Consider the following 18,502-nt stretch of genomic DNA (forward strand, 5'->3'; position numbering starts at 1 on the left):
CAAATTTGGGTAACTAGAGGACTGGTTCCGAAGACTAGTAAAGTGGAAATCTGCCCCAAAACTTGCTCCGACCATAATGCTGTGAAGATGGAAATGAAACTGACGCCAATTGGTTCCTTTAGATGGAGGATGAATGATACTTTGTTTAGGAATGAAGAAGTGACTAAGAAGGCCCAAAAATCTTTGAGAGACTATTTTGAGATAAACATGAATACTACTGTGGAAAAAAGAGTAATCTGGGACGCAAGCAAAGCGGTTATGAGAGGATTTCTGATACAACAGAATGCAATCAAGAAGAGAATTCAAAATGAGAAAAAAAGATAAAATCCTGGAAAAAAATAAAGGAAGGAGAGAAGAAACTGAGAGCGAAACCAAAGTCGTAGGAGATCCTGAAAGAGATAAAGTTATATCAAGTACAATATATGAAAATGATGAATCAGGAAATAGAATGGAAGATTAAACAGATGAGACAAAAGACATTTGAATCAGCAAATAAGTGTGGAAAATTGTTGGCTTGGCAAATGAAAAAAAGACAAAAACTTAATACCATTACGAATCTGGAAGTGGAAGGAAAGAATATACAGAATCCAGTGGAGATTAGAAAGTGCTTCCAGAGGTATTTTAAACAATTATATACACAGGAGACGCAGAAAGAAATGGACATTGATAGATTTTTGGAAACTAATCGACTACAAAAAATCTCTCAGGAAAATAAGTTAATGCTGAATTACAAAATAACGGAACAGGAAGTAGAAGGGGCCATTCAGAACATGCAATTAGGTAAATCCCCAGGACCGGATGGTCTGACTTCAAGATATTACAGATCTCTGAAAGAATGGTTAATACAACCTTTAAAGGAAGTCTGTAATGAAATACTGGAAGGGAAAAGGGCACCAGAGTCGTGGAAGGAAGCTTATATTACACTTATAACGAAAACAGAGACTGAAAAGACACAGCTCAAGAACTACCGCCCCATATCACTGCTTAATGTGGATTATAAAAATTTTGCAGATATTTTGGCTAAAAGATTAAAAAAAGGTGCTAGCAGAAGAAATTCATAAAGATCAAGCGGGCTTTCTCCCGGGCAGACATTTGTCTGACAATATGAGGAACATAATTAATATTTTAGAAAAACTACAAGTGAAGATTAATACTAAAGCAGTTCTGATATTTGTGGACGCGGAGAAAGCCTTTGACAACATTTCTTGGAGTTTTATGAAGAAGAATTTACAGGGGATGGGGGTTGGTCAAGGTTTTGGAAATGGTATAGGTGCAATTTATTCAGAACAAAAGGCTAAATTAATTGTGAATAATGTAGTGACGGAAGAATTTAAGATTGAGAAAGGAACACGACAAGGTTGCCCAATCTCTCCATTGCTTTTTATATCGGTCCTGGAGGTTTTGTTAAATATGATTAGAAGGGACCAATTGGTTAAAGGTATACAAGTGGGAGCTAAACAGTACAAACTGAAAGCATTTGCTGATGATTTAGTATTGACTTTACAGGAGCCAGAATCTAGTACTAAAAGAGTACTGGAACTGATTCAAGAATTTGGTCAGGTAGCAGGCTTTAAGTTGAACAAGATGAAAACTAAGGTCTTAGAGAAAAATTTAACTGTGATTGAGAGAGATAAGCTTCAGAAGGAGACAGGATTAACACTGGTTAAGAAAGTGAAATATTTAGGGGTTAATATGACTGCTAAGAATGTGAACTTATTTAAAGACAACTATGAAAAATGTTGGACGGAAGTGAAAAAGGACCTAGAAATATGGTCAAATTTGAAGTTATCACTGTTAGGCCAAATTCCAAAAAATGAACGTATTGCCAAGGATGCTGTTTCTGTTTCAAACATTGCAAATTTTTGACAAAATGGACTGTTTCAAGAAGTGGCAGAGAGATATTTCTAGATTTGTCTGGCAGGGCAAGAAGCCTCAAATAAAATTTAAGATATTAACTGATGCTAAAGAAAGAGGTGGATTTGCCCTGCCAGACCTTAAACTTTATTATGAATCAGCCACCTTTTGCTGGCTGAGAGAATGGCTGCTTCTTGAAAATACTGATGTGTTGGACTTGGAAGGTTTTAACAATGTATTTGGTTGGCATGCATATCTGTGGTATGATAAGGTTAAAGCACATAAAGCGTTTAAAAACCATATTGTCAGAAAAGCATTGTTTAATGTCTGGATAAGATATAAGGATTTGCTAGAAAATAAAACCCCAAGATGGTTGTCACCAATGGAAGCAAAGGCTCAGAAAAAACTCAATATGGAGGCCAAATGGCCGAAGTATTGGGAAATTCTGGAACAAGAGGGAGATAGATTAAAACTGCAGAGTTTTGAAAAATTAAAAAATAAAGTGCGAGACTGGCTCCATTATTATCAAATAATGGAGGCATATAATTTGGACAAAAAACTAGGCTTCCAGGTGGAAAAATCAAAATTGGAAACAGAATTGTTAGATCCCAAAGTTAAGAATTTGTCAAGAATGTATAACTTGCTGTTGAAATGGAATACGCAGGATGAAACAGTGAAATCTGCTATGATTAAATGGGCACAAGATGTTGGACACAACATCATGATGGCTGACTGGGAACAGTTATGGACCACAGGTATGAAGCTTACAGCATGTAATGCTTTAAAAGAGAATCTAATGAAAATGATCTACAGGTGGTACATAACACCAGTCAAGCTTGCAAAAATCTATCATTTGCCCGACAATAAATGCTGGAAATGTAATGAGACTGAAGGTACATTCTTCCACCTTTGGTGGACATGCCCAAGGATTAAGACTTTCTGGGAGATGATTTATAATGAGATGAAAAAGGTATTTAAATATACCTTCTTGAAGAAACCAGAGGCCTTTCTCCTGGGCATGGTCGGCCAAGTGGTGCCAAAGAAGGATAGAACTTTATTTATGTATGCTACAACAGCAGCAAGAATACTTATCGCAAAGCATTGGAAGACACAAGATTTACCCACCCGGGAAGAATGGCAGATGAAGTTGATGGACTACATGGAACTGGTGGAAATGACTGGCAGAATCCGAGACCAGGGAGAAGAGTCGGTGGAAGAAGTTTGGATCTTAGGAGAGGATTAGATGTACCATGAAGGTCAGGTCTATCAATGGCTATTCATCCGAATAGCTAAATGGAGCCTTCACGTGAAAAGAAACAGACTCAGCATGCTGCAGGTGGAAAGAATGGGTAGGCGATCACTTTTATGTGCTCTCTGTTGACTCGTAGGAACATGTGGTTGGTTGTTATTTATTGGAGTCAGACATTTCTGATCATACTGTGCTCTTATCTACTTTGAATAGTTCGATTTATGTACAACAAGGTCTCACGACAACATGGTGCTATTGCATTTCCCGTGTGTTCTAAGCACAACAAATTTATTACATGCTAGTTTGCATTTTTTGCTCCCCCACTCACTCTTTTGTTATCCACATCCCAAGGGGCAAATGAAGCAAAGAAGCAATGCAAGAATTAGATATATCATGACTCTAATAAAAGATTCTGTCCTATGCCTATTTGATCCTCAGCTGCAATTACAGTGGTACCTCGGGTTAAGAACTTAATTCGTTCTGGAGGTCCATTCTTAACCTGAAACTGTTCTTAACCTGAGGTACCACTTTAGCTAATGGGGCCTCCTGCTGCCTCCGTGACGCTGCTGCACAATTTCTGTTCTCATCCTGAAGCAAAGTTCTTAACCCGAGGTACTATTTCTGGGTTAGTGGAGTCTGTAACCTGAAGTGTCTGTAACCTGAAGCGTCTGTAACCCGAGGTACCACTGTATAATTTTGCAAGAAAAGAGAAATAGTTACCACTAGACTTAGTAAAAGACACTAAATCTTTTTCCATCCTGGAAAACAGCAGTGAACAAATCTGTGTGCTTTTAATACACTAAGGAAACAGAAACCTATAATTATTTGACAGATAAACCTATCATTTAAGGCTGTAATCATATGCACACTGTACATAGAGTAAGCCCATTGAATATAGTATAATTAAATTTCAAGGATGTATAGCTTGGGCTGTTTATGTCCCTTAATGCATATATATACTTTAAAAGTTCAGAGGTTTAGCATGGCAACAACACCCTTGAGTACAATCAAAAACATTACTTTGAATGGTACAGGCAATGAAGTCTTTTGGCTACACTAAATAGAAGAAACAGTAGCATTTGACAGTATTAAAAACTGGCTCTACATTATGAGTATACTGTGTGTCAGTGGAGAGCTGGAGCTGATTTAAGCAGAGCAGCAATTGCAGCATGTGCACTGGAAAAATGATCTCTGAGCTAACTCCATTGCTGTCACTTGCTGAAGTTAGATACTGCGTCATTCAATTGTGTATCTGTTCATAAAGGGGGGGGGGGAAACGACAGATTGATGTCAACAGCTGTATTGGGGTCAGAGAAATAAGCAGCCACCAAAAAATAGTAAACTGTACCGGTGAAGACTTTATGAAACTTTTAAGCTTGGGGCATGAGATAGCTTCCTGTGGTGGAAATAATATTTTTTATGAAGTGGGATAATAGGCTAAAAAGTCATGAGAACCAAAACTAAGAGGGTCTGAGTGTAAGCAAGACGACGAGTATCTTCCAACGCCATTTCTTGATGTTCCTTCCTTGCTTCAAGTGCCATTTCCCCAACTCCTAACACTTTTTCCCTGCAGAGAAAAATCTGGGCCACTGCAGTGGATGCCAGTGGCAAGCTTTCTTATTCATATAACTCCCAAAATGGAGCAACATCCCTGATTCACAAAAGGTTGTGTGACAGGAAGCCCTTCTATACAGTCTGTATCAACACCACTCTCCCAAATAAGAGCCTTGTGGAACTTGGTAGCACATTGATTTACATAGTTTGATGCTCAGTTCATTTGCATAGTTCCCAATGGATTAAAAAGTATGCTGCTGATCTGCTACCATCACACCTGTGCGCTGCATGAACTCAAGAACTTTGGTCAGTCCACCTATACAGCAATCTGCAAGGATCTGGAAATATGCTTTCTTCCAAAATCATTGCATTTCTGGTGGTTGCAAGTGACTGGGTTCTAGGTGGGCTCATCTCCAACGGTTTTATAGTTGCAGTGATGGTCACTGAATGGGCTCAATGCAAGAGTCTTGCAACTTGTGAACAACTACTTCTCTCTCTGGGTACGTCCAATATCTTTGCCACTGCCTGTGAGATTGCAGTCATTACTAATTTCTTAATAACCAACTCAAGCAATGGCTTAGTGTTTCAAACATTCTACTTCTTTGCAACCTTCGTCTCATACACCCGATTTTGTTTCACTGCCTGGCTCTGTGTCTTCTATTGCATCAAGATAGTGAACAGCACCCACACCCTCTTCCTTTGGTGCAAGCTGAGGATATCGCAGCTGCTGCCCTGGCTTCTTGTGGGATCCCAAGTCTTTTCGGTTTTTGTTTCCTTGATTACAATCCCACATATTTCTTTTCAGCTCCAGAGCAACATAGCAACCAACACTTCAAATGTGACTCAAGGAAAGAAAGCAACCCAACTTTCTCGTTCTCTGCAAGGCTTTTTTTTAATGACTGCTTCTGGCTGTCCCCTTCTTGTGGTTTTATTGTGCTCCATTGTGATTGTAGCCTCACTCTACACACATGTCTGCAAGATGACAGGTAAAGGAGCTAGTCTTCAAAGTCTCCAAACAAAAGCTCATATCAGGGCAGCTGGGACAGTGCTCTCCCTCCTGATCGTTTACATTTTTTTTTACGTGGCACATTCCATAATTGTACTTGAAAATATTGAAAGAATCACCCCTGTTTATTCAGTGTGTGTAACAGTGATCCTAATGTACTCCCCTGCACAGGGTGCGATCCTGCTGTTGGCTAATCCCAAGCTCAAGCAGGCAGCAAGGCAGATGCTTCTGAAAACATTCACAAGGAAAAACTAGAAGGTGGGGAGGGGGTTGGCTACTAATCAAGAAACGTTTTCCAATGCTGAACAAATCTGTTAATTTTTTGCCTCCTCCTTTCACCCTTATGCAATGCCTAAGCTTCCTATTACAGTATATTCCTACATTTATGTCGCCCACTTTGCCACAAACCTTTCCCTACCTATTCTGCATAACACAATCTCGCAGCTACAATGATACATGGCATTAAGACCATGGACTCATTTGTACAAGTTAGTATAAATATAATGGATTCTAAAATCCAAATTGTCACAGTGTCATTTTTGTCTGTTATATTCTATATCGATGACCAAAACCTCTTTGCTTCATTACACAGATACCATATGAGAACATAACTTTTAATGTTTTCTTTGACTCTTCCCTTCCTTCTCTAAATTAATCCTTACTCAAGTACAGAGGCTTTTGCTTAATTCCCCTTTAGGTAAAGGTAAAGGGACCCCTGACAGTTAAGTCTAGTTATGAATGACTCTGGGGTTGCTGCGCTCATCTTGCTTTACAGGCCAAGGGAGCCGGCGTTTGTCTGCAGACAGTTTTTCCGGGTCATGTGGCCAGCATGACTAAGCCGCTTCTGGTGAAACCAGAGCAGCGCACGGAAATGCCGTTTACCTTTCCGCCGGAGTGGTACCTATTAATCTACTTGCACTTTGACTTGCTTTCGTACTGCTAGGTTGGCAGGAGCAGGGACTGAGCAAAGGGAGCTCACCCCGTCGCGGGGATTCGAACCACCAACCTTCTGAACGGCAAGCCCAAGAGGCTCAGTGGTTTAGACCACTTTGCCTACTATTGAATGTTCCTAAGTTCCTAACACTTCTGCTCAACCCTAACAATGAGCTCCTTCCTGGTATACCCAAGGCACTAACTGGTTGTCTTGTACCTGGCCATTTTGCATCTCCTGTCATACAAGTTAGATAGAGAAGCTGACCTTTCATTATCTGTAGCTGTGTTGTCAGGTATGACATTGTTGTTGGCATTCCGTCAGTACCAAGAGGCAATGGAGTATGCCTCTGGGATGAAGACAAACCGCTGTGTTAGCAGCACCAAAGTGACCTCTCCGAAGTGCAAGCCTGAGCAGTGTGTAGGGAGGTCCTGGGCTGCCCAGACAACAAGACCCTCTCTCAGCCTTGCTGATGTAGTCTAAAGGAATGCAGAGCAATACCAGTTTGGCTTCAGGAGTTGCTGGAATGGGTAGTACCTCTGATGGGGAATACATTGTGCTCCTTCTAGTGTAGTTTGTCCATGTTTGGGCCCCACCCTGCACTCAGCTCTCACTTGTGGCTTCTGGAAGCTGTCAGCATGCAACTGTGGCCACATCCTGGTAATGGCTTCGAATAGTTGGCTAAACCAGGTGAGGGAAGTCGATGGGTCTCAAGCCCTCAGCGAGTTAGGGACTTTCCCTGCATACGAAGACAGTTATCACAACAGACATGGAAAGAAATGATCATCTAGTACTAATCATGGCAGTGTGTCTACCATTAGGGTTGATCTGTCACCTGACAAACCAAATGTACTCTGAAATATCACCCAACATTTTTTCCAAGGTAAACCGTGCAAATTAGCCCCGCTTCTGAAAAACAGCTAAATCAAACCCAAACACATTACTATCACACATCTCCATATTTAGCATAGATAACTGCATTGATGAGTTGCATCAATGGTGCTATTATTGGTTATTATTTCCTGTACAGAAGCAGTAAAATGTAGGCTGGACAAGGTAACTGTTGGGTTGATTTTTATTTCATTTATTGGATTTATATACCACCCTATACCCACAGGTCTCAGGCCTTTGTAGCTGGTTGACTGACTGAACCCAGAATGCTCACTAATGGTTCCTCATCATCCAAAAAAGAAGTGAGCAGTGGGGTGCCACAGGGTTCTGTCCTAGGTCCGCTGTTGTTCAATGTCTTTATAAAAAGATCTAGATGAAGGAATTGAGGGGATGCTCATCAAATTTACAGGTGACACCAAGCTGGGAAGGATAGCTAATGTCACAAAAAGCAAAATTGGGATTCAGTATGACCTTAACTCACTGAAGAACTGGGCTCAAACTAACACAATGAATTTTAGTAGGGACAAATATAAGGTTCTGCAATTAGGCAGGAATACCAGCTGCACACATATAAGATGAGGAACACCTGGCTTGCCAGTAGTACATGTGAAAAGGATCCAGGGGTCTTAGTAGACCACAAGTGTAACATGAGTCAAGAGTGTGATGCAGCAGCAAAAAAAGCTAATGCTCTTCTAGGCTGCATCAGCAGAAGTATGGTGTCCAGATCAAGGGAAGTCGAGAGTACCGCTCTATTATGATTTGGTCAGATCACACCTGAAGTATTGTTTCCAGTTCTGGGCACAATTTAAGAAGAATGTTGACAAGCTGGAACGTGTGCAGAGGAGGGCTACCAAGATGATCAGGGGTCCGGAAACTAAGCCTTATTGGGAACAGTTGAGGGAACTGGGTATGTTTAGCCTAGAAAAGAGGAGACTGAGAGGTGATATGCTAGCCATCTTCAAATATCTCAACAGCTGTCATATGAAAGATGAAGCAAGCTCCCCCCCCCCACTCCTGCTCCAGAGGCCAGGACTTGAACCAATGGATTCATATAACAAGAAATAAGACTCTGACTAAACATTCCAACTCTACAATTAATAAGGCACAACTATTGTACTAGGTAAGTTCCTTACCAGTTAGGGGCGGGCGGAGTTCCCCAGTAAAGTGGCCATGTTGATGACAGGGCAGCTTTCTGCATGGGCTTTGGGCATCTCTGGGAATCAACCAAATAAGTGGCAGCAAAGTCACCACGAGAACCTTCCAACTCCGCAGCTATCTTCCCCAAAATTGCACTGCACAAAATACAGAAGGGCTACTGAGATGTCTATTTCAGCAGAAAAACTAGGAACTGCGGGGTAACTTCAAATGAACGATTTGTTGCTATAGGCATCTCAACAGCCCTTTTGAGTACCTTGCTGGCAATGTTTATGCCTAGTCGGAATGAGTAAGTAATATGAATGACTAGAAAGAAATTAGGAATCCTATCTATTCATCTGCAGGGCAGTGGGATTATCCTTATGACTGATGTATGAGCTTTAGTTCAGAGCCATTTGATTGGATATTGACCTTCCATATTCACCTATACAAAAAAGAGCAGCTATTCAAAAGTATAGACATGTAGAACCATATTGGTCAAACGAATTGTCTGCATTTCCTTCTGTTCTGTTGTTATCTACATCCCAATGGGCAACTGAAGCAGAGAGGTAATGAAAGAATTAGAAGTTTCATAATTCTAAACAAAGGCATTGTCTCAAGCCTGTTTAATCCTCACCAGCAATCACAGGGATGCAAATACAGAAGGGATATATTTACCACTCTGCTATCTCTGGCACACATCTTTGCATTTTCCTTTCTGTAAACAGCTGCAAACAAATTTATGTCTTTAAAGATACTGATGAAAGAAAAACCTATCCTAATTTGACAGATACAACATATCAATTAAAGCAGCAATCAATCCTGCATTGCAGGGGGTTGGATTAAACAACCTTCTGGGTCCCTTCCAACTCTACAACTCGTAAGTTTATTGTTACCAAGTACAGTGGTACCTCAGGTTTAAGTACTTAATTTGTTCCAGAGGTCCGTACTTAACCTGAAACTGTTCTTACCCTTTAGCTAATGGGGCCTCCTGCTGCCACCGCGCCACCGGAGCCCAATTTCGGTTCTCATCCTGAAGCAAAGTTCTTAACCTGAAGCACTATTTCTGGGTTAGCTGAGTCTGTAACCTGAAGCGTATGTAACCTGAAGCGCATGTAACCTGAGGTACCACTGTACCTCAGTTCAGCTGGAACTTGTTCTGAGGAATGAGGGTGTCCCTGTGGTAAGTCAGGAAAAACCTCTATGGCAGGGATGTCCAACCAGTAGATAGTGATCTACTGATAGATCCCCGGCTGATCCTGGTAGATCGCGGGATCCTTATCGTGTACAAAAAGTCACGGGGGGGGGGAGCAATTCCCTCCAAAAAAAGCTTAACAACTCTGGGGAATTCACCCACCCACCCCACGCACGCTCCTCCTCCCTCCAATGACAATGGGTAGATCACTGCCAGTTTTTTTGTTGTTGTTTTTTTTTGCTGACTGGGAACAGTTGTGGACCACAGGTATGAAATTTACGGCATGTAATGCCCTAAGAGAGAATATTATGAAAATGATATACAGGTGGTACATGACACCAGTCAAGCTTGCAAAAATATATCATTTGCCCGATAATAAATATTGGAAATGTAAAGAAAATGAAGGTACATTCTTTCACCTTTGGTGGACGTGCCCAGGGGTTAAGGCTTTCTGGGAGATGATATATAATGAAATGAAAAAAGTATTTAAATATACCTTCCTGAAGAAGCCAGAGGCCTTTCTCTTGGGCATAGTCGGCCAATTGGTACCAAAGAAGGATAGAACTTTCTTTATGTACGCAACAACAGCAGCAAGAATACTTATCGCAAAGTACTGGAAGACACAAGAGCTACCCACCCTGGAAGAGTGGCAGATGAAGATGATGGACTATATGGAATTGGCGGAAATGACTGGCAGAATCCGAGACCTGGGAGAAGAGGCGGTGGAGGAAGACTGGAAGAAATTTAAAGTTTATCTTCAGAAATATTGTAAAATTAATGAATGTTAAAATTATGTTTGGATTGGCAATAAGTGGTAATTAGCAACAAAAGTTAACAAGAATATGTAAAAAATGAATTGATAAATGGACGAAAATATTGAGTTATAATATGCTATGATATAGAGTTAAGATAGATGAAAAAGGGTAAGGATTTGCTGAATTGATTATGTAAATGGGAATACAAAAGGGGGAGGTGTGAGGAGGTCAAGGAAACAAGCAAATGAACTTAAAGATATCAAAAAATGGATTTGCTTTTTAATTTTTTCCTATCTATTTGTTTTTCGTATTTTGTATTTTTTTTTCTTGTTTGTTTTCTATGAATTTTTGTATTTTTTGTATTCTTTTTCTATTTTTTACTTTTCTCTGTCGTTTTTCCATTCTGTAAATCTCTGTTTTTTGTAAAATCCCAATAAATATTTTTTTTTTTAAAAAAAACAGTTTTTTTTGTACTGGGAGTAGATCATAGTCTCTTGGGAGTTGGAAATGCCTGCTCTATGGTATAAGCCAGTCTTGGTTTCAGCACTTTTCAACCAGAGGCTTGTAGTTTGTTGTTGTTGCTGATCTTCTAAAAACCTAGTGTCACGTCTAATGCAAGCAATGCTTATACTACTACTACTACTGTACCACTGATTATTGCCTGGGGCCTAGGAGCATAACCAAGTGCATCCTTGCATTTCATGGGAGTTTCAAGCTCATCCCTATTTTCAGCAAAGGCAAAAACACCTTGTGAGGATGAGATTTCTGGGATGGTGATGTCCTCATAGCTGAGCTTCAGCCCCGTGGCATGACACTTAACCAATATGACTAATAGTGCTTAGCTTTGGGGGGGGGGGGTTCATGAAAGGGACAGCCAGAACCAGTGACTGAAAAGAAGAGGGTTCAACCCATGTATTTCCTTGGGCAATGTTTGCAACGTTGGCTTTTGGAGAACTGCAGCTGACTTGGTCCTTTGCGGGCTCTTTTGCAATGACTTTATAGTTATAATCACTGAATGGGCTAAACATGGGAGCCTCACTACTAGTTAACATCTTCTGTCCCAAACCAAACCCAATATGTGCAAGACAGTTTTACTGACTACAGTTTTCATTAACTACTGTATAAAGTGTTTAGGAACCACTTGGAGAATTCACAGCATTTTCTATTTGCAGCCTGTCATATTCTCCCCATTTTGGCTCTGCCTCGCTCTGCATCTTCTGTTGTATCAAGATAAGTGAACAATGCCCAATCCTATGCCTGCTTACCCAGAAGAAAATGACCAGAGTAGGGCTTACTTCTGAGTAAACATGCATACGGTTTTTGCCCCTGCTCTGATGTTTCTGTATGATCAGTTCTTTGCATATTGTTTCTCCTTCATTGTACACCAAATGTCTCTCCCTCAACATTGTGTAAAATTGCATTTTCTGTGTGCTCAAATCACACATTCTTTCTTCAACATTAGTGTGCATTTTCTCCTGCTTTATATGAAAGTTGTTATCCAAATCCCAAGGGACAACTGAAGCACAGAGGTAATGCAAGAATTAGACTTTTCAGGCATCTAGATAAAGATACTGCCATCTTTCTTTCTTCTTCTACAGCATTTCACATCCATCTTTGAATATGTTGTTGTTTAGTCGTGTCCGACTCTTCGTGACCCCATGGACCAGAGCACGCCAGGCACTTCTGTCTTCCACTGCCTCCCACAGTTTGGTCAGACTCGTGTTGGTAGCTTCGAGAACACTGTCCAACCATCTCGTCCTCTGTTGTCCCCTTCTCCTTGTGCCCTCAATCTTTCCCAACATCAGGGTCTTTTCCAGGGAGTCTTCTCTTCTCATGAGGTGGCCAAAGTATTGGAGCCTCAGCTTCACGATCTGTCCTTCCAGTGAGCACTCAGGGCTGATTTCCTTAAGAATGGAGAAGTTTGATCTTCTTGCAGTCCATGGGACTCTCAAGAGTCTCCTCCAGCACCATAATTCAAAGGCATCAATTCTTCGGCGATCAGCTTTCTTTATGGTCCAGCTCTCACTTCCATACATCACTACTGAGAAAACCATAGCTTTTACTATACAGACCTTTGTTGGCAAGGTGATGTCTCTGCTTTTTAAGATGCTGTCTAGGTTTGTCATTGCTTTTCTCCCAAAAAGCAGGCATCTTTTAATCTCGTGACTGCGGTCACCATCTGCAGTGATCATGGAACCCAAGAAAGTAAAATCTCTCACTGCCTCCATTTCTTCCCCTTCTATTTGCCAGGAGGTGATGGGACCAGTGGCCATGATCTTCGTTTTTTTGATGTTGAGCTTCAGACCATATTTTGCGCTCTTCTCTTTCACCCTCATTAAAAGGTTCTTTAATTCCTCCTCACTTTCTGCCATCAAGGTTGTGTCATCAGCATATCTGAGGTTGTTGATATTTCTTCTGGCAGTCTTAATTCCGGCTTGGGATTCATCCTGTCCAGCCTTTCGCATTTAACTTAAATAAGGAGGGAGACAATATACAGCCTTGTCGTGCTCTTTTCCCAATTTTGAACCAATCAGTTACCGGTATTCCATATCCAGTAGCTTTTTGTCCCACACAGAGATTTATCAGGACACAGATGAGCTGATCAGGCACTCCCATTTCTTTAAGAACTTGCCATAGTTTGCTGTGGTCGACACAGTCAAATGCTTTTGCATAGTCAATGAAGCAAAAGTAGATGTTTTTCTGGAACTCTCTAGCTTTCTCCATAATCCAGCACATGTTTGCAATTTGGTCTCTGGTTCCTCTGCCCCTTCGAAATCCAGCTTGCACTTCTGGGTGTTCTCAGTCCACATACTGCTTAAGCCTGTCTTGTAGAATTTTAATCCTTAAACCTGTTCCTCACCTCCACTGATCTTTGGATATACCCCTCTTCAAGTTCTCTCCATCACTTTCTGTTGTTTGCTTCCTGCATCCACATAAGCTGTGCTGTTAGTTTTGGATGGTCCAACCATAACATAGGTGATCTTTTTTTAAAAAAATAAATCTTTATTGAGTTTATAAACAAAGAAAATAATAATCAGAAGGAAAATACAAATAGCAAAGGATTTCCCATAAAGGAAAAAGGTAGCATTTAAGTTTACAAACTGCTCAAATCTATGTTCCAGTTCAATTAATCGTAGCTACCTACATATAATTTAACATGCCTATATACAGTGGAACAAACAGAAATTAAAAGAAATGTGAATACTCTTCCTGCTGTAACCATTAGATCCAAACATCGTCTTCCTACTTATATCCATTATTTAATTTCGTCATTATTGTTTTTTTGTATTAATACCATATGTTGTTACTCATTCTTCTAACGTCAGAAAGCCTCTACTATTGCAGTATCCTTGGAGATATTCTCTCACCATTTTCCATTCCTTGTCTACCTCCTTTTCTGAGGCTCCTCTCACTGGTTCCATTTTTTTCGCTAACATTAGATATTTTACCAGTATAGTTTGCCATTCTATCTTGGTTGGTGGTGTTTCCCTTTTCCAGTTTCTGGCTATTAGATTCCTGGCGGTGGTGACTGCATACATGAACTGCCGTCTTATTTTGTTTTTAATATCAGATGTCATTATGCCTAAAATAAATAGTTCTGGTTTCTTAGAGAACATAGGTGGCCTTTTAAAACTGTAGAGTCACCATACTAACACTGCTTTATTCCATTGGCCTGAATCGTCTCCGGCCACATGGCCTGCCCACTTTAGCTTCACGGCCTTTTCCATTACAACCACAACTTTCAGTCTTTCTTGTACCCAATTATTAGTTTTTCTATCTTTTAATGATATTCCTAACATTGTGAGTCCCGTGGCATGTTGTACTATTCTTTAAATTTTCATGTTTCTTTGTGTGTCCAGTTCTTCATAACACATCACAGCTAATATGCACATACAGTGGTACCTCGGGTTACAGGCGCTTCAGGTTACAGACTCCGCTAACCCAGAAATAGTACCTCAGGTTAAGAACTTTGCTTCAGGATGAGAACAGAAATCATGGTGGCGCGGCGGCAGTGGGAGGCCCCATTAGCTAAAGTGGTACCTCAGGTTAAGAACAGTTTCACGTTAAGAATGGACCTCCAGAACGAATTAAGTTCTTAATCTGAGGTACCACTGTATTGAACACTTTAGCTTTTGAATCTAAAGAAATATTTTTATTTTTCATTTGATTCTTCATTCAGTTATTCCAGCATTTCTTGTAGTTCTTGTCGACTTTTTATTATTACAACACCTGCATATCATAGAAAATTTAGATATCTTCTGTTAACACATATTCCTTTTTTTTTTACCACTCCAGCTTTTAATACACCTTCCAAGGTGAATGTAAATAGCTTAGGTGAGTGTAGTTTAGGTGAAAAGCTAACTTCTTGCCTTATGCCTCTTTTTAAAGGTACTGGGTGGGTCTTTACATGGAGATGATATGTTGCTGTTGCCTTATTTCCTATTTTCTTGCAATAACTGGTTATATCTGCTGTCAAATCTGCAGTTTTGTATCACCCACTGTATAGCCCAGGTTTCGATTTTATCGAAGGCTCTCTTTTTTGAAATAGACGAATCCATTGTAAATAGGGATATTATATCCATTACATTTCCCTAACAATATTTTCATAGTTAATAGATGACCTGCTGTCACCTTAAGTCTACTTAATCCTCAGCGGCAATTACAGGAATGCAAATAAAGAATGGATATAGTTACCACTGTGCTTCATCAGGGACCCATATTTACATTTCACTTTCGGTAAATGGTTGTAAACAAACCTAAGTAATTTTTAAGCAGGTGTGGTGGACCTCCAGATATTGCTGCATTACACCTCCCATCACCCCTGAACAAAGCTAGCTGATGGGATCTGTAGCTCAGAAACATCTGGAGGCTATAGGTTTCTCCTTCCTGCACAAAAGAATAAAAAAAGCCTATCGTAATCTGAAAGATAAACACATCAATTACCTAGATGTCTATGTACGCCCACCTAAGAATAAGCCTATATAATGTAATAGGATTAACTTTCAAGTAGACATATTCAGTGAATGGTGGGTGATAAAAACTGCCAATAAATAAACTGAGTTGGACTGTGTCTGTTGACTCAGTATAAGTATAAGATCTTGGAATGGACAGCATCCTTGAGCACTGTAAATTTCTTTACTCAGGATGACAAGTATTGAGGCCCTTTGGGGAAAACTAAAAAGAAGAAATGAAAGTACCTGACAGTATTAAAAGCTTGTTTCACATTTTGCGTGTCCTATGACACAATGCAGGGTTGAGGTTGATTTAAGCATCAATAGGCATTCAGCATAGTAAGTCAGCTGAGAACTGGTCACCAAAATTTATGCTTCCGTAGTTCAACTATACACTACTCCAAATAAGTAGAAATGCTTCTGGTAAAGCTTAAAAAAGTAAAAGAGTGTTTTAACACAGGCCTCTGAGCCAACCCTGCTACTATGACCGTCCCATGCTGGTTTCTAGCTTGCCTCGTCCATTGTGCATCTTTTCATGAAGAAGAAGCAATATTTTGGGGGAGCATGTGAGGAGATGAGCAGCTAGGAACTAGGAAGGTAAAGTGCACTGACAAGGGCTGTACAAGCTTTTGGTTTGGGGCCTGAGAATTTGCTTATGATCTGGGAGCAAATATAAGAATTGGCTGTGAAGTTCCTGGAAACCAAAATGAGGGGGACCTGAGGGCAAGCAAGCCAGCTAACATCTTCTAAATGTGGTTTACAGAGGCGGATTATTCCTTGTTTCAACAGCGGTATTTCCAGCTCCTGTTATTCTTTAAGTGAGCAGTAAAATCTGGGACACAAAGGAGTTGCCTATGGCTAACTTTCTTATTCACATAAACACCAAATTGAAGGAGCAATCCTGATACATACAAAGTTGTGTGACAGGAAGCCCTTCTATATAGTTAGTATCAACACCACTACCCCAGATAAAAGAATTATGGAAATTGGTAGTTTGACACACAGTTCATTTGCATAGTTCCCAATGCATTAAAAAGCATGTCGCTGATCTGCTACCACATTTGCACTCTCCATTTGAACTCAACAATTTTGGCTGGCAAACGACTACCTATACAGCAATTTGCAAGAATCCGGAAATATGCCTTCTTCCCAAATCATTGCCTTTCTGGTGGTTGTAATCGACATGGCCCTCTGTGGGTTCATCTCCAATAGCTTTATAACTGCAGTGATGGTTGTTGAATGGGCTAAATGCAGGACCCTCGATGCCAAGGAACAACTTCTTCTGTCCATGGGAACGTCCAGTATCTGTGCCACAGTTTTGACGATTCCAGCAATAATCATTTACTACTTAAAGTTGGAGTTCAACCACATAACGATGAGAATGATTTATGTCTTTGCAAGCTTTGTCATATTCTTCCGATACTGGCTCCTTGCCTGGTTCTGCGTCTTCTATTGCATCAAGATAGTGAACGGCACCCACTCCCTCTTCCTTTGGTGCAAGCTGAGGATATCACACCTGGTGTCCTGGCTTCTTGCAGTATCTCTAGCTGCCTCCTTGCTCTTTTCTGCCTATGCATTTCATAATATTTCAGTGCAACATCAGAACACCACAACAGCCAACGTAACAAACATGACTCAAGGATACTCATGGATAGAAAGTGGCAGCTCTTTCCAACTCTTCTTTTTAATTACTGGTTCAAGCTGTCCCCTTCTTGTGACTTTACTTTGCTCCACCATGGTTGTAGCCTCGCTCTGCAGACATATCTGCAATATGACAGGTAAAGGAACCAGTTTCAGGAGCCGCCAAACAGAAGCTCATATCAAGGCAGCTGGGACAGTCCTCTCCTTCCTGATCATTTATGTCGCTTTTTACATGGCACACCTATTCATTGTATTTAGATACTTTGAAAAATCAGAACAGAGATTTGGTTCAATAATGTGTTCAGTGGTGCAGGTAATGTGCCCCTCTGCTCACGGTATCCTCCTGGTGTTTGTTAATCCCAAACTCAAGCAGGCAGCTACCCAGATTCTTTCAGGAGCAAAGCCTTAAAAAATATCACAGGTATTTTAAATGTCATAATGGTCATGTAGTTTGCCCTAGGTTGCTTTTTTTGGTGTGTGTGTTTTTTAAGGTAAAGAGCTGACACTGAAGGGCATGGGGAAGCTGGACTGGGACTATGGTATGGTGACAGGTGGCTTCAATCTTTTGCTTCCCGCAGTTTCCAGTCAGCAAGCAAGGAAACCTCAAATTTAATCTGATCCTCAACAGCTCATCCACCTTAAAGAGAACTTTATCCTAGCACTGGTTGACTGAATGATTCTATTATTTTATTTATTATTATTATTATTATTATTATTATTTGAATTTATATACCACCCTACACCTGGGGGTCTCAGTGCGGTTCACAGAATAAAATCAAGATATAAAACCACGAAATACCTAATAAAAATAAAAACAGCAATCCAATAGCGCCCCTCCCCCCATTACCCTGTGAATCTTGATCACTTTGTAATGGCATTTTAAACTAACTAATACTCTATCTTTGAAATGATGCATAGGTAACAACACTGGGTCACTTTTTCAAACCGTGGTTAATGCAAACTCACAACTGTGGACCTTTAAGGTTTTCAGACTATTAGGATATCTACAAATTGTTTTTGAAATACAGGCATTGCAGCAGTTGACACATATGAAAAGAAGAAACAAATGAAATGCTTGTACAGTCGTGATAATTCTATGTATTGCTTTGGACTTTTAAAAATCATTTCTTTAGCGAATGCTGTGCCCACCTACTGCGTCCTTGTGGCATTTGCCCTCCTAGGTGTGTGACATCATACTGGGTTCATAAGGGAAGGGTTAACTAATTGTAAAATGACTAACCAATGGGAACCCAAAGGAAGTGAGTTAGTTAGAGTTAGGGTGGTTGAGAAGACAGTCTGGAGTTAGAAGAGACAGAGAGGATAAGTCTGTGGGTTAGGCT

The 18,502-nt window shown here is 40.4% G+C and overlaps 3 protein-coding genes across 3 annotated transcripts in view; 2 read left to right on the forward strand and 1 right to left on the reverse strand.

Annotated features, from left to right (window-relative positions):
* The window catches only part of APEH (acylaminoacyl-peptide hydrolase), a 78,921-nt gene that overhangs the window by 14,896 nt on the left and 45,523 nt on the right, over positions 1–18,502 (reverse strand). The window lies entirely within an intron of this gene.
* Positions 3,824–6,585, forward strand: LOC310757823 (taste receptor type 2 member 1-like). Its single transcript, XM_083603558.1, has one exon. It carries the CDS (start codon positions 5,004–5,006, stop codon positions 5,916–5,918), a length of 915 nt encoding a protein of 304 aa, XP_083459684.1. The 5' UTR covers positions 3,824–5,003; the 3' UTR covers positions 5,919–6,585.
* LOC310757824 (taste receptor type 2 member 8-like) lies at positions 13,564–17,838 on the forward strand. Its single transcript, XM_083603559.1, has one exon. The coding sequence runs from the start codon at positions 16,660–16,662 to the stop codon at positions 17,569–17,571; it is 912 nt and encodes a 303-aa protein (XP_083459685.1). The 5' UTR covers positions 13,564–16,659; the 3' UTR covers positions 17,572–17,838.

This window comes from Podarcis filfolensis (genome assembly GCF_964270895.1).
Source record: "Podarcis filfolensis genome assembly, chromosome: 2".
Classification (NCBI taxonomy): Eukaryota; Metazoa; Chordata; class Lepidosauria; order Squamata; family Lacertidae; genus Podarcis; species Podarcis filfolensis.